Source organism: Canis lupus, chromosome 19, assembly GCF_011100685.1.
Source record: "Canis lupus familiaris isolate Mischka breed German Shepherd chromosome 19, alternate assembly UU_Cfam_GSD_1.0, whole genome shotgun sequence".
NCBI classification, from domain to species: domain Eukaryota; kingdom Metazoa; phylum Chordata; class Mammalia; order Carnivora; family Canidae; genus Canis; species Canis lupus.
Genome location: NC_049240.1, coordinates 47,984,105 through 48,010,293, shown reverse-complemented (window position 1 = coordinate 48,010,293; position 26,189 = coordinate 47,984,105). Strand labels below are relative to the sequence as shown.

Here is a 26,189-nt window from a genome sequence, read left to right as displayed (position 1 = left end):
AGAATGGGAGATCGTTTTGACTCTTCAATTTAAGGATAGTAACGTTTATTCACACAATTTAAAACAACTTGTGGATACAACTCCGAAGACCTAATCAGTTTCCTTCATTTCTGAACTCACTTCCACATCACACCCTAACTCTCCCAAGTTGCAGTTTTAAAACGAAGTTAGCAGACTTCCAGTTACATGTGCATTATTTGCCTTCTCCTGACTCATTTAACCCACAAGCCCCTTCCAAATGGAAGATCTTTCAGTTCGAAATCACAGGGATTTAAATGCGGAAGGGACAAATTCCTCATTTTACAGATAAGAAAACAAGAGACCTAAAAGGCCCTGGTGCTTTTTCTACTGTGGATTCTATCAATCTAACCAGGTATTTCATCCAGGGAGTGAGGTTAGGTTGCAGGGAAAAAAAAACATCCAGAACTTGTGAATTGTAAGCCCAAACAGAAAACGTCATTCCTTTAAAGTGTAGAGTGTTAATTAATACACTGTCATAAAGAGAAAAGTAGAGGCCACCGTGCGACTCGAGGGTGGTCACCACCGCTCGCTCTTTGTGCTTTCTAGTTCCTCAGTGCGACTTCATGTAAGTGCGGACGAGCAATGCCTCAATACCCACCACGCATCCTAAGTGGGTGCGGGAGTCCGAGCCGAAAGCACAGACACCGTGCAGGTGAAGGAGAGCCTGAGCCTCCCGCAGGGGAAGGAGGACGCGGGGCGAGCCGACGTGGCAGCGGAGGTGCGAGCCGCAGACCAGGTACGGGCGGCCGCGGGGGGCCGGGGCGGCGGCAGGCCTCGGGGCCGCGGGGGCCGGGCGGGGAGGCGGCAGGACGCCCGCAGGCCGAGGCCCAGGCCGCTCTGGGGAGCAGCGGGGACCTCGCGGGGGAGCCGGCAAGGCGCCCAGCGCGAGACCACGAGCCCGCAGGCTTGGGGACGAGGACGCACAGGCTCGGGAGGCCCGGGGGGCGGGCGGCGAGCGCGGGGGCGGGCGGCGGCAGGTGGCCGGGCTGCGGGCCGCGGGTTAGAGACCTCGCGCCCTCGCGGGCGGCGCGAGCAGGGGGCGGGGCCTCGGCGCGTGGGCGGGGCGTGGGCGGGGCGTGGGCGGGGCCTGCGCCTGACGCGCCCGGAGGCCGCAGCGGCCGCAGGCCGGGAGGGGCGGCGGCGGCGGCGGCCGCGGGGGAGGGGCGCGGCGTCAGCGCGTCGCCGGCTGGGCCGCGCCGGTGGCCAGGAGGGAGAGCCGAGGAGGAGGAGGAGGAGGAGGAGGAGGAGGTGAGTAGGCTCCGGGCTGGGAGCCGCGCGGGCCGGCGGGGAGGCGGGGAGCGCGGCCCCTCCCCTTCCCTTCCCGACGCCCGCCTCGCGGGGCCGCGCGGCGCGGAGTTCCCAGGGGGCGGCGGCGGCGGCGGCGGGAGCGGGGGGCGGGGGGCGGGGCCGGGCGCGCGGGCGGCGCGTCTCCCGGGCGCACGCGCTGCGCTCCCCGCGCCGCCGCCGCCTCGTGCCCCGAGCGGGGCGCCCCGGCCGCCTCCTCGCGGGCCCGCACGCCGCCCGTTTTCGGATTCGATTCTTTTATTTATTCATTTTTTAAATTTTTTTATTTTTTTGAGTTCTGCCCGCCTGCAGCGGCCCGGCGCGCCGCCGCCTCCTGGTGCGGCCCGGGCTCGGCGGGGAGGAGGGCGGCCGGCTTCCCGGGGGCGGCGCGGGCAGGCCCGGCCGGGTGCCCCCCCCCCACCCCCACCCCCGCGCCTGCGCTCTCGCTTCCCCCCGCGCCTGCGCCCTCGCTCCCCCGCCCCACCGCGCCTGCGCCCCCCCGCGCCTGCGCCCTCCCCCTCAGCCCCCCCGCGCCTGCGCCCTCCGCCCCTCCGAGGCCTGGGACCCAGGCCGCCCTCGCTCCGGTCTCCCCCGCGAGGGTCGGGCGGGTCCTGCCCGGGGTCGGGCCCCGGGCTGCGCCGGCGGGCGGTCCCCTTAGCTCCTGCCCGTGCAGCCTTGCCCCCTGCAGCGAAGTCGCACTTTTCCGCACTTTTAACCTGTAGGCCCGAGGGAGGCTTTTCTTTTTCAATGTTTTTCCCCTTCTCTCTCTCTCTCTCTCTCTCTCTCTCTCTCTCTCTCGCAAATGCAACTTTTAGAGTCTCCTTCTGAGAACTGTGCTGCATCAGATGATCTCTGAGATAATTCGTAAGGTAGCGCCCGCAGGCAGCGTGATGGGAGGTTCAAGGAGGAGGCTTCACACTTTTTTTTTTTTTTTTCCTGCACCTGTAGCCCCGTTTGGCCTGGAAAGCGTTGGGTTGACGGTGACTTTCCGGCAGGGGCGGGTTGCAGCTCTTGCAGCCCCCGAGCGCTGCCGCGGCCCTCACGGTGGTGGCTTGGTGCCTCCCCCCCCCCCCCCCCGCCCGCCCGCCCGCCCCCGGAGTTGATGTTAAAGCCCAGCGCAGCAGCGGTCAGGTAAAGAAGGAGCTGCTGCAAAGACCCCAAGGATGCCGCAGAGCCATCCCCCCCCCCCCCCCCCCCCGCATCCTCTCCACCTGTTTGACCTCAGGCTGCAGCTTGGCAGTAGTTTCGTGCAGAAAAGCCGCCAACGTACGGTGCTGTGCGGTGTTGCTGCATTTCGACCCGTGCATCCATTCCAGGTCGGAGAGCGGATTCCTCTCAGCTCTCACTTTCTTACACATCTTCCCTTAGGGTCTGGTATTGAATGAGGCAGCTCTAGCGTTGAGGGTTGGAGGAGGAGGAGGACCTTTTGAGTCCTGCAGCTTTTCTTTGACGAACTCGTAAAGCTGAACAGGTAAAAAGCTGAACCACGATGCAGAGATCTAAAATAGGAAACTGAATTTTTAGCACTATTAACTTGGGTCGTTAACATGGCTTCTTTACTCCTGTTTTGCCTGTTGGCATTTCAGTCTTACATACCACATAATCACAGAAATGTCTTTTTTTTTTTTTTTTTTTTGGTAGGGGACTCTTACAGTTTAATCCGACCCCCTTATTTTACAGGGAGAAAACTAAAGCAAAGAAAGTTCCTTGAAGATATTTAACAGAAGTTGAATAGAACTAGTTGACTTGAGAAACTGAATGCTTAAGCCTGTAATTCAGACCTCCCCAACGAATATTCTTGTACCCAAATTTGTTTTGATTATGTTACTTTTTAAAAAAGCCTAGCAGTGACTAAATTTCCCTTTTTCTTTTTCCTGTTTTGAGTATGTGCCTTAGTTTGTGTCTTGGACAGATTAGATACAAATGATACAGATTATTTATAGTTAGGACATGTTACATTCTATCAGCTGAAAACAGTACTTTTCAGTTTGTTTGAAAGCAGTGATTGTTTGCACTTTAAGAGTATTTTGTACTTCATATTCTTGGTTCAGATAGTCTGTTTCAGTTCCAGGAGATTGGCATTTCAAAAGTCTTTACATATAAGACTGTGGTGTTTTATAACCTCGACTTTAGGGAGGAGGAAAGGTGCCGTACACATGCAGTAACTGAATTCCAGTATCCCCAGCCAGCTTCACTTTTTCTCAGTCTCAAATGCAGAAGTCCTGAAGTTCTTGCTGGGGTGGGGTGAATTCTTTGCATCTCACATGCCACCATATTTCAGCATTAGTAAATATTTCTTGGCTTCTGTGCACTTTGCCTAGTGGGGGCTTCATGAAAAACCATATCTTATTCTGTGTATGCCTCGTGTCAGGTGTAGCAGATGCTCCCTAAATGCTTGTGGTCCTGTTGGGCTTGATCAAACATAAGGTATCCGCGTGCCTGGAGGTCACAAACCATGATTGTATAAATGTGAAATAAATTCATTTCTTTTATGTGTTGAATCAGATACTCCATTAGGCCTAATTCCAATATTGAAAGAGGTAGCAGGTAACAAATATTTTAGAAAAATTGGGGGAATGAACTGAACATGGAGAATTTTATTCTTTAACGTGTATTACTCTCTTGTAAAATTGGGTAAAGGACCGTTATTTACATTTTTTGATAGAACATCTCATTAGAGCTAAAGTAATACGAATTTTCCAGTGAAACTTTCCACTGGAGTAAAGTTTGACAACCATCAATTGAGTGACCCTCTAATTGTTACTGTAGGCCACATTTTGAAGTTTTGGTTTCACTTTTATAAAGCTACATTTTTCAGCATATAGACCTTCGTAAGGATCATGACTTTTGGGGTCCAGACTACCTTGGCAAGCTGTCTTGGAATGATATTTTAGACAGTTTTATGCTGTATTTGATAGGGCATTCTGGTGATAGGGTAAAACAAAGCAACCCAAAACCCTCTGTGTATTTTTCTCTTAGGCTTATCTCCTCTTTCTTTAATAGATCAGAATACTCTGTTTTGTTTATTTTAAGAGAATTAACTGAGGAAAATTTTTAAGCATTTCTTTTTGGAAAGTACCACCACTGCACCCTTTGAGTAGCTTTGGAAGAGAATGTTTGAGCAAATGTAGGGCCGATTCCTTAGAGTGATTCCTATTTGAATATGTAGGATCACATAAAAAATAGCCTTCACAGGGACAATACCTTTGAACGACATGCATTTTTTTCTGTGAATCTTACCTATTACTGAAAACAATTGAACGGTACAGTAGGGTGGTATTTATAGGAAGCACATCATTTCACATGTATCATTTCTGGTTCTTTAGCCAGTCCCAGCCTATATGTCCTACCTACTGCCAGTCCTATCCTCTTGACCCAGTTTTTGAATTGATTTTCAAGACTGAAAATACATGAACACCCCCCATCTACTTCCGGAGGTGGGATCAGGAATTAATTCTGGTGCCCTAAACATTAATTGCTCACAGAAGTATGGTATCTCACTGTATCATTGGCATATATATGCAGTTTGACTAGGAGATTCTCATTTTTGAAGACACTTTACTCATCCAGAGTTTTGAAATACATAGCATAAACATTTTTAAGTAAGGTGTGTGAGGCATCTAGAATATTTCGATACAGGTTTGAATGGAATTAGGATGTAAATTCAGTATGAATTAGTAAGAATATCTAATCCTTTCCCCTCACACATTAAGGTCATACTTAAGTCATTTAGACATTTATTTTGTTTTTTTGAGTATTTATTTATAAAAGTAACAAGCAGTTCCACAGCCTTTCTTTTAGTGTTAAGTAGTCCATAAGTTGATATATTTTCTTGTGTTGTTTCTTTTTGCATTCCAGATCCCTTGTGGGCCTGAAACCTTATCTTAAGCATGCTTAAGAACCCTTGGTCATCTGACTCTCCCTGCCATCACCTCTTCCCCTCAGGGAGTTGGGACCTGTTTTTGTCACAGGTGGATGGTTGGGACTCTGTTTCAACTGGGGCAAGTTGGCAAGATACTGTGATACTGCCTCCAGGACCTGCACTTAACCAGATTGACCCCCTAGGTACTGAGAATAGGCTACCCGAAAGTTGGGCTCTTTGGCTCTTATGATTGGAGCCCATTCTGAGGGTCAGCTCTTCATTCGCATCAGGCTCTACAACACCCTGGTCATTACTTAGATCCCTTTCCGGAGTCCACAGCTGTAGGATTCCTTGCCTTCTTAGCGGAGTCTGAGTCATGTATTGGGTGATTTTTATCCACCATTTTCAGTGGCAGCTTTTTTTTTTTTTTTAAGTGTTTGCCTTTTCTACCTATTCTTCTCTCAGTTTTGAGCTTTCATTTGACCAAGTAGCTGTTGTACTTTCCCATAGCACATATGTTCATTATTTGTCTTTCCTTCTAGACTATGTGTACCCCGAGTGTTGAGACCGAATTTGTGCTGTTCCTGGTGGTGTCCTTGGCACTCAGTACAGTGCCTGGCACATAGCAGGTGGTAAATAAATATTAACTAATATAAAATTCATCCTAACAGTAAGTCTGTTATCAATATATGGGAAATTTTGAATTCACATAAAAATTTAGACATTTCATCACCATCATTAGTACTACATATAGTCTGTATATTTTAAGTTATAAGCAAATCCATGTAAAAAATAGCTTCATCAGTCATTTGGCAGGACATTTATTTAAGAAGAAAAGGTATATAATTTTCACCATGTATTTTTAGGTATTGCACATTTCAATTTTTCTTGAGTTTGATTAACATGTATATATACTATTTCTTACATATTGAAGTTTTATGGCACTATAAAGAAGTGAGTTGAATGGCCCTCTTTTTATTCATTAGTAATTATATTACTAAAGAGTAAATTCTCATTAAAAGGCCCTTAAGTGCCTGCTCATAAAAAAGAGGGACCTTTGGATTTTGTTGTCCATACAATCCTAGTTATTGTTTTGAGGCAAGTCATCAAACTCTTTAGTAGTCTAAACCTTTAATTTGGTTTCAGAACAGTAGTCAGTCATGTATTGAATACCCAAATTAACCATGCCTTTAACAAGTAACGCTAACACTCTGTATTAAAAAGGTAATGACCATAACTTTTCTCGTAGAATTTCTTGTGCTAATTTTTTGAAGAGGACTTATGAACTACATTTCCTGTATAGGCCTGAATCTCATACTTTTAATGATAGTGGAGTATATGTCTGTGTAGAGACGAGGGAATGACATTTTTTTGTGGTGGTATTTTTAAGTGGACAGTTTACTAATTATGTTGAGGTAACATTTTACAACTCTAAAAGGAAAACTTCAATTATCTGAATGAAATGAGGTACATGAAATTAATTCAGATAAATGGGGGAATCCTAAGTGTAAATGATGCATGTCAAGAGACATGACCTCAATCTTGATTTTTTTTTTCTATATATCTCTAAGCTGCTTTTACATTACTAGATTGTGATTCTTTTTTTGTGATGGGCAGAGGTAAAATATGCTTCGTAGTTGTTTTTTTTTTTTTTTTCCTTTGCCACAAAGGGAATCCAGAATGTGGTATTTTGTGACAAGTATAAGTGCTCATCTCTCGCCTGTGCTGCTCTGCCCTTTTAGGTGGTATACCACAGCCTTCCATTTTGTCACCTTCCTGTCAAATGTCAGATGTGTATGTGGATTCCTTGAGAACGTAATTTTTTTTTTTTTTTGGTAAAGATTTTGTTTATTTATTCATGAGAGACACAGAGAGAGGCAGAGACACAGGCAGAGGGAGAAGCAGGGTCCATGCAGGGAGCCTGATGTGGGACTCAATCCCGGGACCCGGGGATCATGACCTGAGCCAAAGGCAGACGCTCAATCATTAAGCCACCCAGGTGCCCCGAGAATATAATTTGTTGGAAATGGAAGCCACACTCCTCTGTCCAATCACAAGATGTTTATACCTCCTAAAATTTGAGTTACATCAAGTTTAAGATGAATTGAGCTGGGTTCCTTCCCAGTCCCCCTTAGGGTTTGATATTAAGCAGTATCTTATGATGTAGGACCTTAAAATAGCAATAAGCACTGGGGCATAACCCTTGGCTTTTATGAATTCTTACTTGAAATGAAAATTTTGCTGATTGATAAGAGTTTAGGAAAGCTTTAGGAAACTTATTTCTTCTGTCATTTACTACATTTGTAGCGTTCCTTGGCTCCTGGCATCTGAAAGCTGTTGTGTAAAGAGTAGATAGTCTGTGTAGCTGTAACGATGTTTTCCTCCAGGCATTTTTTGTTTTGTTTTTAAACAGAGTTAGGGTTATCTCAGCTACAGAGATGTGTGCTGATACCTACCTAAAGTGGATTTGACTTCTTTTTTTCAGCATTACCTGTCGATGTTTTACCTAAAGCACCTGAGAACATGTCTCTTTATTTTCAGCATATATCAGCTTTCTTTTTGTCTCTTGGTCTTTGAAATACAAGATGATTCATATCTTGATTGCCTTGGGTAAATTGGATATGATATCAGCAAGCTCTGTAACCAGACCTTGTGAGCAATTCCTAGGTCATTGCCTGAGACCTTCTTAAATACATGCAGGCAGTGTGATTGAAGAGTTTAGGCTTCAGGGTCGGTCCAAACTGATTTTGACCCTGTACCATTTATGAACAGCATGCCTTTGGGGGAAGTTAGTTACTTTTCTGGGTTTCAGTTTTCTTAGAGTAATCTTAGCTGGATTGATTTGTTGTTGTATGCAGATAAGTGTTTAATAAATCAGTGAACTATCTACCTAGATCATAGACTATTTTAAAAGAAAGTAGATTTTGTCCTGTTTGAAGACAGAAATAATCAAATTAGTAAACATTTTTACAAACAGAGGTCTTGCTCAGTTGAGTTTATTTTTTATTTTACTTTATTTATTTATTTATTTAGTTGAGTTTAAAGCTATGGAAGACTTGTAACCATCCATCTATTTATGTATTCAGGGTATACTGATATGTGCCATAGAGAGAATATGTAGCATACTTGTTGGATTAAGACAGACTTGGATGATCGAGCACTGGGATAACGTTGGGCAGGGAATTTTGCCTTCTTGACTCAGTTTTCTTCTGTGAAATGGATAAAGTGTCAAGAATAATAAAGGGTGAGAAAGGATAGTAGGTTGTTGTAAACACTTAAGAGATGAGGTATGCAGGATAGTAATACCTGAATCCATAAATGCTGATGGTTGTTATTGTGACCTCAGACAAGTGACTTTCCCCTTATGTCCCTCAGATGTCCTCCTCGGTAGCATGAATATTATCAGAGAACTAGTAAAGTTATTATGAGGATTTAATGAGTTAATACATGCAAGTGCTCATTATTTGTTAATTGGTATTACATTATTAATGCAGTTTCAGAGTGCATTGGGCCAATTTTGAGTTAAAATGAAAAAAATTTGTATAGATATTTAATATAATTCTTTTTTTTACATATAATATGTTGGGGGATATTTATTATGGATCTAGGGATGGCAGCTTATCATTTATAGCTTTCAGTGTTTCCTTAAGACCATAGTTCTCAAATTGTGATGTGCAGACCCATGTGAGTCACAAGAGCCTTGAAGGGGATTGTGAGGTTAAAATTATTTTCATAGCAGTAATGACTTTTTGCTGTTTCCACTGCTTTGATGTTTGCCTTGCTGATACTAAAGCAGTGGTGGATAAAACTGTTGGCATCTTAGTTTGTATTAAATGGCACTGGCACGAGACCATACTAATACTCATTTTATTCTTTACTACCATGCTCCTCCAGTAAAAAAAAAAAACAAAAAACAAAAAAACAAAACAGAAAAGCCAGTTTCACTGAAGAATGTCCTTGATGAAGCAGTAAAAATGATTTTATTAAATCTTGATCCTTGAGTACACTTTGACTATTCTTTGTGATGGGGTAAATATCCAAAAAACATTTCTGCTGTATGTCCGGAGTACATTGGTTGACACAGGAAAACCCTTCTGTGATTTTTTGAGTTGTAAGCTGAATTAGTCATATTTTGCATGGAACATCATTTTTACATATAATAATGATCACCAAACTATGATCATTTAGACTTAGATATTTGGCAGTCATTTTCTTGAAAATGAACAAAGTGAGCCTGTCACTTTGGGGAAAACAACTGATAATATTTGTTGCCAATGATAAAATTTGAGCTTTCAAGTGAAAATTAAAATTTTGGAAAATTTGTATTACCTGCTGTGCCCTTGACAGCTTCCCAGTACTTAAAAGATTTTTCCGATGAGATAGGTGGTGATATTAATAAATGTGAGTTTTTGCTATGGTATTAATTAATTAATTAATTATGTCAAGATTTGGAATATAAACGTAATGTAAGAAACCGATATTTTCAAAGTGACCAATCTTACAAAATTGTGGGTACCCTTATAAAAAACGCAAGTAACAATACAAAGAGTTTATGTGATAATAGGTTGCATATGATAGATAACTGTTAAACTCCTCTACTTGTCAAGTTTTGGTGTAGTATCAAAGGAGAATGTTCACAACTATCTGAAAAGGCACAATTAATATTAACATATACTTCTTTTTTCTGTTACAGTCAAAATGTATCACAACAGATTGAATATAGAAGCAGATATAAGAATTCATCTGTCTTCTATTAAATTAGACATGAAAGAAACTTACCTTTTTTTTTTAGGAAAGTACTTTTTCATAAAATATGTTATTTGTCATATTAAACGTGCCATTAAAATTTTAAAACAATGTATAAACTCATTTAATTTTTAATATGGAAAATATTGATAATTATAACTCACAAAAACTCTAGAGTTCTTTTTTTTTTAAAGATTTTATTTATTTATTCATGAGAGACACACAGAGAGGCAGAGACAGGGGCAGAGGGAGAAGCAGGCTCCATGCGGGGGGGCCGGATGCAGGATCATGATTTGAGCCAAAGCAGGTTCTCAAATGCTGAGCCAACCAGGCACCCTGAGAGTTCTCAATTTTTGGGAACACAACGGAGTCCTGATACTAAAAAGTGTGAACTATTCCCTTAAGGGAAGGAGGCTAGATTCATCAAATGAATAAAGTTCTAAAATTTTAATCTTTTACATATTCCTTTGGAGTATAGTCTACATGCCTCTGCTTTCTTTTCTTGGTGGTAAGGGTATGTTTGCTGCATTTCTATGTCATTCCCCAGGTGGACATAGGGTTCCTGTATGTGTTGTTGAAGATTTTCATTTTTATGCTTCATGCTACCTATATGGTTGCTACTCAGAATTGAGATACAGTTAATGGTCATTTCAGTCAGCCTATTCGTTTCTGATACTACTCATTTGTTTGTGTTAGAGCTATTGATGCAGTTTTCAGAGTTGTTCACCATGGCTGTCTATATGTCAGGGTTGTAGTGAAATTCACTTTGCTGAAAATGAACATTTTCTCTGAAGTCTTTACATGAGGCTAATCTGTCCTGCTATAAAGTCTTCCTGACATTTCATGGCTATTTTTTAGTACAGTCTACAACTTACGAATATGTTTGTGAATTAATTGCTTGCAACAATATAATATGAATTACAGATGGGTTCTATAGTGTGGGCATAGCCTCATAGTGGACTATTCACATGGGGGATTATATCTCATTGCTGAAAGTCTAACCAAATACATTTCCCCATTGTTGTCAGACAGTGGCAAGAAAACCCTCCTTTTTCTCTTACACTAGAAATGGGATTGTTAAAGCTTTGATAGAAGCAAGGCAGTAATTCCGAGGCACTGCTCAAGAGACACAGGTATTTTGAGCAGTCCAAGTGGGTAAAGGGTGATGGGTAGCACTCTCAGATGAAGCAGATACAGAAACTTTGGGCTAACTAGCAGTGATGAAGGGAAAAAGGAGAAGGGGGTTCTGAATGCTGCTGGGGCGGATAAATTCCCTTTTGGAGCAGTTGCTAAAACATGACATGCCTTAACATGGATGGTTCTAGGCTGGGAAATCCATGTCTTATAAAATGTCTTGTGCTCTTATTTGGTTATTGTGTGAACTGAGCTCAAGAAACAGAACGATGGGCCAGTGGGGAATGGATGTGTAGGCCAGAGGTTTGAATGTAAAAGGAAATCTGTGAACTCCAGGAGCATTCATGATCAAAACTGGTAGTGGAGGCCAGGAGAATGTTGGAATATGCAGACTGTCCACAGGGCCCTGAACAAATTCATTTTTACAAGGTGGTTGTCACAGCACGGTTGGAACTAGCTTATCAGCCAGCACAGATCGGTCAATGACTGCTGTGACTCTGCTTACTACCCAAGGGTCTCTAGGGGGAAATAGAGTATTTTAAGACTCAGATTAGTGCAGGAAACCTGTTAACAGAGAATGGTAGACATAAAGCAGAAATCCAGGGATCTAGAAGAGGCCAACGTTGGAGAGGTATTTGATTTGAAGCCGAGCTTCTTGGTCTTCTTCCTGCCCAAGGAGAATATTGACTCCATGGATTGAGGCAAGGCTGAGCCAAAGTGGAAAGCAGAGTAACTTAACTGTCTACACTGGAGTGGCAGGCTTCCCCAGAAGTATTTGTTAAACAAATGGATGAAGTTAACATAAGGGACCAACTGGGTCATTGCACCTCAGGTTCTTAATGCGACAGACACTAGACACTAGGTGTCCTATTAACCTACCTACTTGATAGATATCCTCTAGGTCGGGTTGGCAAGCTTTTTTTTTTTCTTTTTTTTTTTTTTTTTTTTTTTTTTGGAAGCACCAGAGAGTAAAGGTATTCTTCTTTATGGATCATACAGTCAGTGTTGCACCTATTTAAGCCTACCATCATAGCATGAAAGCAGTCATAGAGACATACATAAATGAGTGAATAGCTACCGTTCCAGTAAAATCTTATTTATGGAAACTGAAATGTGAATTTCATACAATTTCATGGCACAAAATATTAATTTTTTTAAAGAAACTTTTTCAACCATGTAAAAATACAAAATCTGTTCTTAGATTATGGCTGAACAAAAATAGACAGGTGGCTGAATTTTGGCCCATGGGCTCCAGTTTGCTGACCCTGTTTTAGTCAAATAAATCACTGTCAGTCATAATGCTGAAAGCTTAGCATTACTGAAATAGAGATTCTCTAGGACACTGCTATTGGTGACATTGTCTTGTTTTATAGGTGACACTGATGATAAAAATCCGTTCAAGAATTTAGATGTGACATCTGCAGCAGGTTCAAATCTCTCAGCTGTAAGACAAAGTGGATACTTCGTAAAGATTTTCATCTGTTATGCACAGAGCCAAAATCCGTTACTGAAATGGTCTGAGTGAGCTGCCTGCTGGGTCCAGTGATGCACTAGTAGACAAAGAAGTTGAAAGAGAAGGATGGCATATTCTTTGGATGACTGGCAGAGTGTGACACCAAAATGGCATCAAGCCCTATGATTCCAAGGACTTCATGATTAAATAAAAAATGTTTTTTTTTTTTTTTTTTTTTTTTTTTTTGTGTGTGTGTGTGGGAGTGGGTAGTTGAAGTAACTTTGATCTTTAACTCCGGGAATGTGTAATGTATTATCATTCTATAATACACAGTAATTGCTTTGGTAATCAAACTTTAAAGGTTGTGTCTGTTTATGGAATTTATGTAGTTACCACTTTTTAGTATTGGGTTCTCTTACTTTAAGGAAACTACAGTAAGGAAAAACCTCTGATTCAACTAAAATAACCTAAAAAGGTTAAAGACTATCATTTTCACAAGACAGTTTTTGCTCTGGGGGATTCTTGAAATTTTGCTCTCCTGCAGCATATATAAAATATGTTTCTGGGGTGCCAGGGTGGCTCAGTTGGTTAAGTGTCCGACTCTTGATTTCAGTGTAGGTCATGATCTCAGGGTCATGAGATAGAGCCCTGTGTCAGGCTTATGCTGGATTTGGAGCCTACTTAAGATTCTGTCTCCCCTTTGCCCCTCCCTCCCTGCCTCTCAAAAAAAAAAAAAAATGTGTGTAAAAAGTTTGTAAAAAGCTGCTGTACCCAGAATTTTCTAAGAAAACATCCTTTTTGTTAGGCTTTTGAATACAATAGTAGTAGAAAGTCACACTATACAATACAATACTACAGAACAGTTAGTTGAATTAAAAAATTAATATCTTTAGACATGTTAACTAAAGTCACTTCACATGTTTTTAGTGTGAATTGAAAATACACTGGTACTTTTTAGAACCATTGCATCACAAGAAAACCAGGACATCAGAGTATTCTCTGAACCAAATCAAAATCTTATTTGGTTAGAGCCCCTGCTTTTGGTTTATATCCGTTTATTCCAGTTGTAGAGGGTTTGAAAGCAGTTCTGGGAAATGAAGTGGGTGGATTCTCAATGTTGAATCCCATTTTTTTTCTTTTCGGTGTATCTTCAACATTTTTTTTATCTTAGCATTCAACAAAAACTCTAGCATCCCAGGATATAAAACATAGATTATATTTTATATAGTTCATGCAGCTCATCTACAAACAGAAAAAGATTCCCTCATGACTTACCTTGAAAGCTGTTCAGGGCATATACTATTCAGGGCATATACTATTTTATTCAAGGCATATACTATTCAGTTTGACAGTGTGCCACTGCCACTACTGTCAGAGTGCAATACAACCAACATAGCCATCCTGCTAGGAAAAAGATCTGTGGGTTGCTGAGTAGTAGAAGTTACACACATCTAATTTACAAGTCAGATTAGAGATCAGAATCCTACGATAGCTTTATGTGGAATTGATTTCATTTCATGGTTTTTAAGCTATTTTTTCATTGAAAGCAGTGTCTATAATGGAAAGACAAGTATGGTGTAGCATTCGAATGCCTTAAACTCTTAAATCTGGAATGAAAGAGATATAGATGTTCAGATTCTAGAGCTCAGGGATTTTGAAATAAAATGCTCTTGTCATTCATTTATTGTGCCATAATTAAACTGCCCTATGGATATTATTTGGGCTTTTGATTAATATTGGTCAAACCACCATTTTCAGATATGGGGCGCTTTAGGAAAGACATTTGTGTGTTTGTTTAAAGCAGCAAACAGCTTTTTACCTTATAAATAAGATATATTTAATAAAAATTATGTGGGTTTAACAGTGGTAACCCATTCAAATCAGGAATTCCATTGTGGTCTTCTGGAAACCAATGGGGGGGGTGGACAATAAAAGAGCACTTTACAAATTGCATTTTTTTCCCCTAAATCAAACTTCTTTCAAAAATATATGAAGAATGCATAACTATCGTTGATAGGTTGCAGTTACCTTTAATTCACCTGTTCTTACTGAAATTGAGAAAACAAAAGTATAAAAAAAGTAGTTCATTGGAGAAGGGATCGTGCTGTTTATTGGAATTTGAGAATGTAGTGGCAAAAAAAAAAAAAAATATGTGTTAATCTTTTAGATGGTTTTTGAGCCAGTAATTCATTTGAGTATAATCAGGAGAAGAAGAAAATCCGTGTTTAAAACTAGCTTTTTCTTTCTTCCTTTTTTTTTTAAACTAATTTTCTATCAGTGGTCAAAATGATGTTTAGTTTTATTCTCCCCCAACCCCCATGTGATAAGTTCTCATGAATTGATTTCTGAGATAATTCATTAGTTGTATCTTTTTCTCCGCTGATTGTTTTTCATAGGACCTGTTTATGATATTTATAGGGCATGAGGAAGGCTGTGATTCTGGCTTTCATGGGCTTCACAAAAGACTGAAGAAAGATAAATGCCAAGTTAGGATGTAGTAGGCATACATTACTGTGTTAAATCTAGTAGAACAGTGATTTTAGGTGGATCCTTGCCCTGTTGCCTTGCCCCCTAACTTCATAATCCCCTGGCTAAATCTTTTCATTAAGACAAGTGAGAGTCAATTTTATGAATGGAGAAAGGGTATTCTAGACATTGGGAAATTAGTGGAATGTGAAGGGAGACTGAGATCATAAATATGATAAGTAACAAGATCATAGATGAATACTGTTTTTGGATTGCCAAGGGTACTAGAGTAAGGGTGTCAGTGGAATAGAGTAGTTTATTAAGTGCTATTTATTGAAAGCCTCCTGTTTAGTAGGTCTCAACTAAGATACTTTGCATCAATTTTCACAACCTTGGAATCTAGTGCAATTATTCCGGTTTCCTGATGAGGAAAGAAACTACAGGGGATACCCAAGGTCTAAGAGTAAGAAGTAAAGATACTGTCCCACATTGTATCATTTTTTGTAGAGACCTTTTTCTCTCTGGTTATCGTCTGATAAATGAAATAAGTAATCTGAAAGGCCAGCATATACAGTATGGGAAGACTTTAGGTTTAGTGGCTTTTAATATAAATGCTTTCATGTTGGTGTTGTAGAAGGATGCTGAAGCCTCCTTGGAAAGCAGTGAGGTGGTAACATTTGCAAATATTGTATGTGGACTCTAGAACTCTTCCAACCAATGGGTTACCTTTGATATTAATATAATATCATATAACTGTGTTTTCAGATATAAGTGATGCCATGATACAAAATCTGTATATGAAAGGCAAGCGATAATGGGCTGCCACAGTAACGTATTTATCATAAGCTAGATTGGATCAACTTCAAGTAGAATGTTTAGAACAGTGCTTGAAAGAGGGTTGGTTTTTAGGCAGTCTGATACAATTTAAAGCGACTACTCGACCATTTGGGGTATGGGAATAACTGGAAAAGAGTCAAAAAAGCCCATTAAAATGAGGTGTTTACAGGCTTTGCAAGTAGACCTACACAGCCCATAACCAAACATCATCTCCTTGGAAAGGACACATTTCGTCACTGAGCTAGGAACAGTGCTTTAGTAGCAGTATTTTTAAATGTAAAAGACAATTGTGCAGTAGGGCTCTGGAGTCACATGATCCAACTATGTTTTTTCAGGTATAGGGTGAAATGATAAGCAATCTTTGCCTTCTTGATGGGATGAACACTGGGTGTTGTACTATATGTTGGCAAATCGAACTCCAATAAAAAAATATACAAAAAAAAAGATATCTTTGCCTTTGTCATTCATTGGTATTTTAGGAGGTGTGAAGTAACAACAACAACAACAAATACAGCCAAGGTAGCAGCTTAAATATGAATATTTTGGCACCTTGGTGAAGGATGTGGTATTGAAGATAGGAAAAAAATGGTTGAAATTATTGAACTCAAGATATTGAAATGCAATATAATTAATTGCTTGAAAATACAAGGAATAAAGTAGGAAACAAATCCCATAAAGCGTAGGAATTGAGGAGGGCTATTCAAGAGTGAAGTGCTTGTATGATATTCTCAGATAGAGTTTTTATTCAAAAGAGAAAAATTGGCCAGAGAGATCAGGAAAAGTGATTTAGAAATAGATATTAGTGAATTAGGGAAGTAAGCTCCTCAAAGATGGTTAGTAGGCAGAGAAAATACTGGAAAAGTGGGCAAAGAATGATCTTTAACATGAATTTGCATTCATATTTTATAGTAGTCAAACTGACCACCTGTTTTAGGTCATGACCTCCCAAGAAACATGCTGATTGCTCTTTCATTCTGTGAATACTTACAGATATTTCTATAGGATAAAATTATCCATGTGTCTGTGACAGTGGGTACACACTTTGGACTTGGATTTGGATTTTAGAATCTGATTTAGGCTGTAAGTTTGTTATGTTTATTACCGATACATTTTCAACATTCATTAAGAGATTACATTTTACATTAGCTGGCTGTCCTTGGCATTGTCCCGAAGTAAGATACCAGATCTGATTTAAATCAACTTTATCAGGTATAATTTATATACTAAAACACACCCATTTTTAAGTGTATAGTTAATGAATTTGATGTGTGTATCTTACTCATGTAACTATTCTGCCCCGCCCAAGATATAGAATATAGATATCGCTAAAGCTCCAAAGCTGAAAATAAAGGTTAACAAATATCCTTGCATTCTAAGGAGGGATGTGGGACTTAGTAAAATAATAGATGTGCAGCACCTGCTTCCCAGATATAACAGAAATTAGAAAAGAGGAGAGTATTATAAAAGTGTCATTCAGATGAAGAATTATTAAACTGTTGGAATTAGTTCTGTGACATTTCCCTGTTTTTCCCCCAAAAGGACCTTTTGTTCTCAGCCCAGAACTTGGGTGTGTCTGCCAGAAGTGTAGATTGGTATTTAACGTCTTGTCTGGATGTTTAATAAGCTTACAGAATCTTGTGTCTTTTACTGCAGTGGCACCTTCCAGAGTTCTTGAGGGAGCATGACATAAGTTATCTAGAGTTTGGGGCATTCCTGAACATAGACTCGATAAAATAACTAATACCCGAGTGGGTAGCCCTACTCTAGCTCCTTATGGAGGGCCAACCAGAACCCGAGGAGTTTCTCCTCCCCTTCCTGGAAAAGGAAGTGACCAGATCTGAAGGTGGCAGAAATGGCCACACTGCCAAGGAAAGTCTACCCAGCCCCAGCTCAGAATCTGAGTGGGGCAATGGCACTGGTTGAGGCCTCCAGTAACTGGGTAACTGGAGCCAGTGGGATGGCATTTTGAATGAGAGAGTAGCAATGGAAAGAGTTGACATTTGTCTGTTTGGTATGGTAAGAAAACATGAGGGGTTTGTTGTTGTTGTTTGTGTTTTTTTGTGGACCAAGTGGACACCATGGGAGGTAACAAGGTTAGAATTATCTTGGTGGTTGCTAACAGGGAGAGCTTGCCATATGAGGGGACTGTGGGTAGAGAGGTCAGCCTTAGAATACATCCTCCATGCCAAGGAGCTATGCAGGGCAGCGGGGGCAGCCCCTTATGCTTGCTGTAATTTAAAGCTGAAATGTACTGTCTCAACTGGGTGCCTTTGAGAAAGAGAGAAGGTATTAATAATTACACAAGGATAACGGATCATTCTGCTTCATGGCCTTCCAGTAAACTCCCATGGAAGTAGGCGCATAGGGCATTTTCCCTCTTCCTCTGCCTATCTTGATTTGTGGGAACTAGAAAGTTGAGGGAGGAAGTGGAGAAAATTGAAAGAACTGGGAAGAATATTGAGAAAAACGGATTATGTTCTTTTTCTTGGCTGGCCTGGGGTTGAGGTGGGGTTGTGTGGATTCTCTTTGAATAAGATATGACACTTAAGATTTAAAATGGATTAGATTATATGTTGCATACTAGAAAGTGATTGAGAAGCAGTAGGATTTATCTGGGATAATATGGAGAGATGGGGAAGTGAGATCTAGAAGAGTATATTTAAAATGATGAAAGGAAATTAAAGCATATATCCTCATTAAGTTCTATTTATTTGATCATTTTTGTAGCTTAGTAGGATTTTAAGCTGAACAAACCTTCAGTGAGTACCTGCAACACATTATGCAAGGTATCATGTTAAGCATTTTAGGGAAGGCAAAGGTAGCTAAGATTTTTCTGGATCTTTCCAAGATTTTTCAAGGATCTTCTGCTTTAGTGTATAGAGCTGAGTAATCCATGGGGGGATGACCTTGGTGCTCAAGACATGTAAGTGACAGTGCTGTGGGAATGTGGAATGAACTGAATACTGCTTGAGGTTAGGGCAAGCTTTGTGGTCGAGGCTGAATTTGGGCTGGGCCTTGGAGGAAGAGAAGGGTGTCAGTGGGAAGAAGTGTTCTAGCAAGAGCCAATAATCATGACATGGAACTGGAAAGGAATAGACACCTGGAGAGGAATAATGCTCATTCCACGCTGAAAATGTTATGTTTTAGAAAATGTTTTCAAGCATTAGTTAAGCATGCTTTGCCCATGTTGTAATTCTGGTTGAAGTTTGGTATTCTTACATGTCATTTTTGTATTTCCTTAGTAATGCACAAAATAGCATCTTTTTGAGATACAGTGTGGGAATGTTACTCACTTTAGAACCTAGATGGTTATAAGCATCAAAACCAAACTTCTAAATCTAATCACAAAGTCTATTACTTTCCTTGATTTAAAACAGTAAAATGTAGAGAAGATGATGATTTTTACATATGATCTTAAGAAGCATTTGGCAGTGCAATTAGTTTCATAACAAGTGATTGTTTTTTAAAGCCTTCCCAGAATAAGAATGAGTATCTTGATGCTGGTGTCACTTTTAAATAGCTATAGTTCCAGGAATGTGTCTGTTCATGTTGTTATCTTAAATACACACCTTATCTATCCATATTGCTGTACTTCAGATGTGAAAGTAAAAATAAAGGTGTGAAGTGCCTAGCAGACTTGTATGGATTTATGTAAATCAGAAAACATACAAACAATCCATTAGTGCTGAGTCCTGAATGTGTTAAATTCCAAGTATGGACCATTTTCTGAAGGTCTTGTGTGCGTGCACGTGTGTGTGCGTGGACACACACACACATTCCTCATACCCAGTGATTTAATTTGCAAAAAATAAAATCTTTATAAGAGGCTTTTTCCTCTGAACTCTTGATATATCCAATTGTGATACCTCCTTGTGGATATTTAAAGGTATTTAAATAGAAGATGCTCAGAACTCAACTGATCTTTTTACTCAAACTTGTTTCATTTTTTGTCTTCCCCATGTTAGTAAATGACATGTTCATCCCTGTTACTCAGACCAAAAACCTTGGAGCTTCCCTGTCTCTTCTCTCTTCATATCCATACCTCATTTGTCAGTAGTTCATATTGCTTTACCATCCAAATATATAGGATCTGAATCTTACCATCTCTCAGTACCTCCACTATCACCTGGTTCAAGTCATTATCGTCACTGACTTGGATTATTTTAATACCTCCTGACTGTTCTCACAGCTTCTTAAAATCTTCAACCCATAACCCAGCACTTCAGTCTGGTCTTAGTGCAGCAGACAAAATAATCATGGTTAAAACATAAGTTAAATCCTGTCATTCTTCAATTAAAAACTTCAGTAGTCTCTTAGTGTAAAAGCTAAAGTCTTTGTAGTAGCTAATGAGACTCGACATGACACTGACCCATCTGCAACCTCATCTTTTGCCTGTCTTATGTAGTGCTCTGGAGTCTCCTCGGCACCTGGTTAACTGAATATTTTTCCACTTGAATTTAGTGCTATTAGAAATTTAATATATGTGTTTTATTTATTTGATTATTATTATTACTTTTTTTGCATGACTGATGCAAGGTTTGACATTTTCACTCAATAAAAACTGGAAAAAAACCTAAAAACCTAAAGAAAAAAAAAGTGCTCTCCAGTACACCTGACACCACGTTGTTCTTGACTAGCTAGCTTGGGAGCCTTTGCACTTACTTTTCCCTCTTTCTGGAATTCTCTTTTTCCCCAGATAACTTAGCTAATCCTCCTTGGATCTTTACTGAAATGTTACATCCTTAAGTGAGACCTTCTTTGACCATCTTATTTAAAATGTCTCCCATCCCCCAATTGTTTTATTTTTCTGGTTAGCACTTTCCCAATCTATCTTATCTATTACTTTTACTTTTTTATGGTCAGTATTCTTTGTCAGAATGAAAGGTTGATGAGGGCTGGGGATGCGGTTTTGTTTTACTACTTTATCACCACACTCAGAATTATTCCTGGCACATAGTTGGTACTTAACATATAATTGCATGAAAGAAAGACAATAAGAGACTTGCTTTATAGAGGTTAAGCTGGAGTAAAACTAGATGATGCTAATCCCAAATGTCTAACTGCTACTTCTTTTAAATTTTTAAATCAAATGTATTTGGGGTATAATTTACGTAGAATAAAAGGTAGTTATTTTCAACGTACAGGTCAATGAGTTTTGACAAACATACCTTGTAACTACTACAGTAAGGTACAGAACATTCCTGTCACTTCAAAAAGTTCCCATGTGTGCCTTTGCAGTCACTTCTCCCTCCTTTATTGTCATTTCTGGGCAAATATTGATTTGACTTTTGTCACTGTGAATTAGTGACACATACATAGAAGCACACGTTAGGCATTCTTTTCAGCATGAGCTTTTTGAGGCTTATCGTGTTATTGTATATCTTAGTAATTCCATCTCACTGCAGAGTCGTGGGCATTGTGTAAATGTGCCACAGTTGATCTGTATTACATGGACACTTGGGGTGTTTCAAGGTTTTGCCTGTAAGGAACGACACTGCCATGAATGTTCACATACACGTATTTGTGTACATACGCTTTAATTCTTGCTTGGTTAAGTAACCCAGGAGTGGAATTCTAGTGTCATGCGCTCAAATGTGTGTTGAACTTTGTAAGAAAACTGCCAAACTGTTTTCTAAGCGATTGCACCATATTCCCCAGTAGGGTATAGAAGTGCTTGCCCCGCATTCCGGCCAGCACTTGATCTCATTCTTTTAAGTTCAGACATTCTCCTGAGTGAGTAGTTTTATCTCATTGTGGTTTTAATTTGCATTTCTCTGATTACTAGTGATGTTGATCTTTTTACTTACTTATTGGCCATTTGTTTATCTTTTGTGAAGTGTCTGTTCAGATCTTTTGCCCATTTAAAAAAAACTGGGATTGTTTTTGTATCATTTAGAGTTTCTAACATATCTGGATATGAGTTCTTTATCAGATATATTTTCTCTTGGTTCTTGCTCTTTTCTTTCATTGATAATTTCTTTTGAAGAGCAGAAGTAAATTAAATTTTGAATTAATCTAGCTTATCAATATGTATATTTTTTTGGTCTATGCTTTTTTTCTCTTTCCCTTCCATTCCTCCTTTCCCTCCTCTTCTTCTGTTTCTAGTTCTCTGACTAAAAATCTTTAGTTAACTCCAGGTTGTGAAGATTTTCTCCTGTGTTTTCTTCTAAAAGTTTTATAGTTTTAGCTTTTACATTGGGTCTCTGGTCCATTTGGAGTTAATTTTTGTGTAGAGTGTGAGGTAAATATCAAGGTTTATTTTTTTCCTTTTCTAGTTGTTCAAAGACCATTTGTTGAAGAAAAAACTGTCTTTTCTTCTTTGAGTTATCTTGAAAACTTTTGTTAAAAATCAAGTAATCATATAAAACATATGGATCTTTTCTTAGATTGTTATATTGATCTATATATGTCTATACTGCCAACACAACTGTTTTATACTGTCTGGATATCAGTGGTGTAAATTCTTTCATTCTGTTCTTTTTTGAAATTGTTTGGATCCCCCAAGTTCTTTCCATTTCTTTATTGATTATAGAGTTAGTTTGTACGTTTCTGTAAAACACTTCTGAAATTTTGATTGGCATTGAATTAAATAGAGCAATTTGGGGAAGATGAATTTTTAAACAGTACTGAGTTATTTCAAAACCCTAGGCATGATATATTTTCACTTTTTAACTTACTCTTCAATTTCTCTCAGCGGTGTTTTGTAGTGTTATTTGTGCTAGTCTTTGATGTCTTTTGTTAAATTTATCCTAAGTGAATAGGATATGAATTATATTTTTGGATACTATTGAAAATGCAGTTAAATTTTACAGTTGGTCATTGTTAATATGTAGAAATACAACTGATTTTTATATGTTGAATCTGTATCCTGGTACCTATTCATTCATTAATTTTTCTGACTTTTGTGTGTGTCTTCTTCAGGTTACTCTTTGTAAATGATTGCATTAATTGCAAATAAAGAGAGTTTTACATCTTTCTTTCCAAACTTTTTGTCTTGTATTTCTTTTTTAATGCACTGACTAGGACTTACAGTGCAGCATTAAATAGAAGTGGTGAGAGTAAGTATCCTTACCCTGTCCCTGGACATAGAAGGCATTCAGAATTTCACTATTATGTATGACGTTAACTGCAAATTTCTTTATAAATGCCATATATCAGATAGAGCAAGTTCCCTTTTATTTTTAATATAGTGACAGCTTTTATTATACATGAGTGTTAAATTTTGTCATATGACTTTTCTGTATCTAAGAAAGAATCACTCGGTTTTCTTTTTAACTTTATTAGTTTTATACATTGCATGATTGGATTTTAGATCCTAAATCAGCCTTTGCATTTCAAAGCCCCATTTGGTTATGGTGCATTACATGATCCTTTTAATATTATGGTGAATTTGATTTTGACATTTTTTAATGATTTGAAAATCTTTAATGAGGGATATCATTTTTTTTTGAGGGAGTGTTACAGACCGAATATTTGTGTCTCCCTAAAACTTATGTTTTGAAGCCCTAACTCCCAAAGTGATAGTATTTGGATGTGGGGCCTATGGAAGGCAGTTAGGTTTGGAAGAGGTCATGGGAGTGAGGCTCCCGAATGGAATTAGTGTCCTTAGAAGAAGAGGAAGAAACCAGAGCTTGCTTGCTCACTCTGCATGGGGACAGGTGAGGACACAGCAAGAAAGCATCTTTGTATGAGCCAAGAAGGAGGTCTTCAATGGAAAACCAACTAGGCCAACACCTTGATCTTGGAATTCCCTGCCTGCAGAACTATGAGAAATAAATTCCTGTTGTTGAGCCACTCATTCTGTGATATTTTATTATGGCAGCCCAAGCTGATGGCACAATGTAATGTTTTTGTCAGATTTTGGTATCAAGGTAATAGTCACCTTATTAGAAAAATCATTTGAAAAATCCAGCACCCTCATATTAAACTAGGAATAAAAGGAAATTTCCTCAATATGATAAAAGGCATCTATGTAAAAACAGAGCAATGTAATGGTGAAAGAGTGAGTGCTTTTCTCCAAGATCAGGAACAAGGCAAGAATATTGCTGTCACTAATTCTATTCAGTATTATACTCAAGGTTCTAGTTAAGACAGTTAGGTGAAGGAAAAGAAACACAAGCATCCAGATTGGAAAGAACTAAAATTATATTTGTAGATAACAGGTTCTTTATAGAAAGTTCTAAGCACTCCATTAAAATCTATTACAACTAATAAATGATTAGCTAATTGCAAGGTATAAGAGCAGTATACAGAAATCAATTGTATTTTTATATACCAACAATGAACAATATAAAAGTGAAATTTAGAAAACAAGTTCATTTATAATAGCGACAAAAAAATCAAACAGGAACAAATTTAACAAAACCAGTAGAAAAATTTTCCAAAATCTACCAAAATTGTTGGAAGATATTACATAAATAGTGCCTGTTTGTATATCAGAGGACTTAATATTGTGAGGTTGGCAATAGTCCACCAAATGATCTATATATATTCAAGGCAAGCTCTATCAAAATCCTAGCTGCCTTTTTTTTTTTTAAATGAAAAACTGATCCTAAAATTTATATGGAAATTCAAGGTACCTAAGATAGTAAAACCAATTTTGAAAAAGAACAAAAGTGAAGGACCTCTCCTAATTTTAAAACTTAGTACAAAGCTAAAGTTATCAAGGCAGTGTGATGCTGGTATAATGAGAGGCATAAAGATTAGTTTAATAGAATTGAAGAGTCCAGAAATAGAAATATGATCAGTTGATTTTGACAAGGGCACCAACATAATTTAATAGTGAAAGACTAGTCTTTTCAACAAATGGTGCTGGGACAACTGTGTATCCATAGCAAAAGAACAAAGATGGACCCTTTCCTTAACCATGCATTAAAACTTATGCCAAATGAGTTATAGACCTAATGTAAGAACTAAAAGTATGAAACTTAGAAGAACATCTAAGAGTCAATTTTCATGTCCTTGGGTTAATAAGCAGAGCCTACTTAGAAAACATCACAAGCACAAGTGACAAAAGAAAAAAATAGATAAATTGGACTTCATCAATATTGAAAACTTATACTTCAAAAGACACCATCAAGACGGGGAAAAGCCAGCCCACCAACTGGGAGAAAATATTTGCAAATCATACCTCTAGTAAAGGACTTGTATCCACAATATATAAAGGATTCTTAAAATTCAAAAAGACATTTGTAAAAAAACTAATGAGTTAAAAATGTCAAAGCATCTGAATAGACACATTTTGGGGGAAATATGAAATGTGTCTATTTGTCCCATTTGTTATTTACTTCTTTGTTCTTTTGGATTAGTTAAGTATTTTAGTGTTTATTTTTATATCACCTTTTGAGTTATAAGTTATATATATCCTTGTATAATTTTTTCCACTTAGTGGTTCCTACAGGATTTATAATATCTTATCCCAGTCTATATTCAATCATGTTATATCACTCTACATATCATTGAAGAACTTTATAATAATCTAGCATTTCTTCCCTCATCCTTTGTAGTATTGTATATTTTACGTCTGTATATTCTGTAAAACATCAATTTTTTTTTACAATTTATTATTTTTTTATTGGAGTTCAATTTGCCAACATATAGCATAACACCCAGTGCTCATCCCATCAAGTGCCCCCCTCAGTGCCTGTCACCCAGTCACCCCCACACCCCGCCCACCTCCCTTTCCACTTTCCCAGAGTTAGGAGTCTCTCATGTTCTGTCTCCCTCTCTGATATTTCCCATTCATTTTCTCTCCTTTCCCCTTTATTCCCTTTCACTATTTTTTCTATTCCTCAAATGAATGAGACCATATAATGTTTGTCCTTCTCTGATTGACTTATTTCACTCAGCATAATACCCTCCAGGTCCATCCACGTCGAAGCAAATGGTGGGTATTCGTCGTTTCTAATGGCTGAGGAATATTCCATTGTATACATAGACCACATCTTCTTTATCCATTCATCTTTCGAATAAACATCATCATTAATCGTTTTTTTCTTTAAACAATTTTGAGTAATTAACAAATGTGAAAAAAGTCTGTGAAGTTGACCTGCATATACCTTTCTTGTGGTTTTCATCCCTTCGTGTAGATCTTTACTTTCATATATTTTAGTTTTTCTTCAGTTTGATGAACTTCTTTAATGTTTCTTACGGGGCACCTGGGTGGCTCAGTGGTTGAGTGTCTGCCTTTGGCTCAGGTTGTGATCCTGAGGTCCTGGGATCGAGTCCTGCTTTGGGCTCCCTGCGGGGAGCTTGTTTCTCCCTCTGCCTATGTCTCTGCCTCTCTCTCTGTGTCTCTCATAAATAATAGATAAATAAATAAATAAATAAATAAATAAATCTTTAAAAAAAAGCTTTGGGTTTTTTTTAAAGATTTATTTATTTATT

The 26,189-nt window shown here is 39.0% G+C and overlaps 1 protein-coding gene and 1 long non-coding RNA gene across 13 annotated transcripts in view; both read left to right on the top strand.

Moving 5' to 3' along the window:
* Nucleotides 1-523: 523 nt before the first annotated feature.
* GTDC1 (glycosyltransferase like domain containing 1) overlaps nucleotides 524-26,189 on the top strand; it is a 392,925-nt gene continuing 367,259 nt past the window's right edge. For 2 of the 9 annotated variants that reach the window (XM_038565125.1, XM_038565126.1), the window contains exon 1: nucleotides 526-757. In XM_038565125.1, coding sequence (XP_038421053.1) covers nucleotides 604-757 — 154 coding nt within the window. In that variant the 5' untranslated portion in view covers nucleotides 526-603. Of the gene's footprint in view, nucleotides 758-1,250; nucleotides 1,270-26,189 lie in introns of those variants that run through there. The other 7 variants (XR_005374275.1, XM_038565116.1, XM_038565123.1 and 4 more) reach the window with 6 other exon arrangements.
* Nucleotides 2,513-14,180, top strand: LOC119864490. Of its 4 annotated transcripts, none has more exons than XR_005374279.1 (4): nucleotides 2,513-2,776; nucleotides 5,164-5,276; nucleotides 5,710-5,796; nucleotides 12,421-14,180. It is a non-coding gene; the product is annotated as an uncharacterized LOC119864490 (long non-coding RNA). The 4 variants fall into 4 exon arrangements; XR_005374276.1 differs by having other exon boundaries at nucleotides 5,164-5,370; XR_005374277.1 differs by having other exon boundaries at nucleotides 5,164-5,370; nucleotides 5,710-5,799.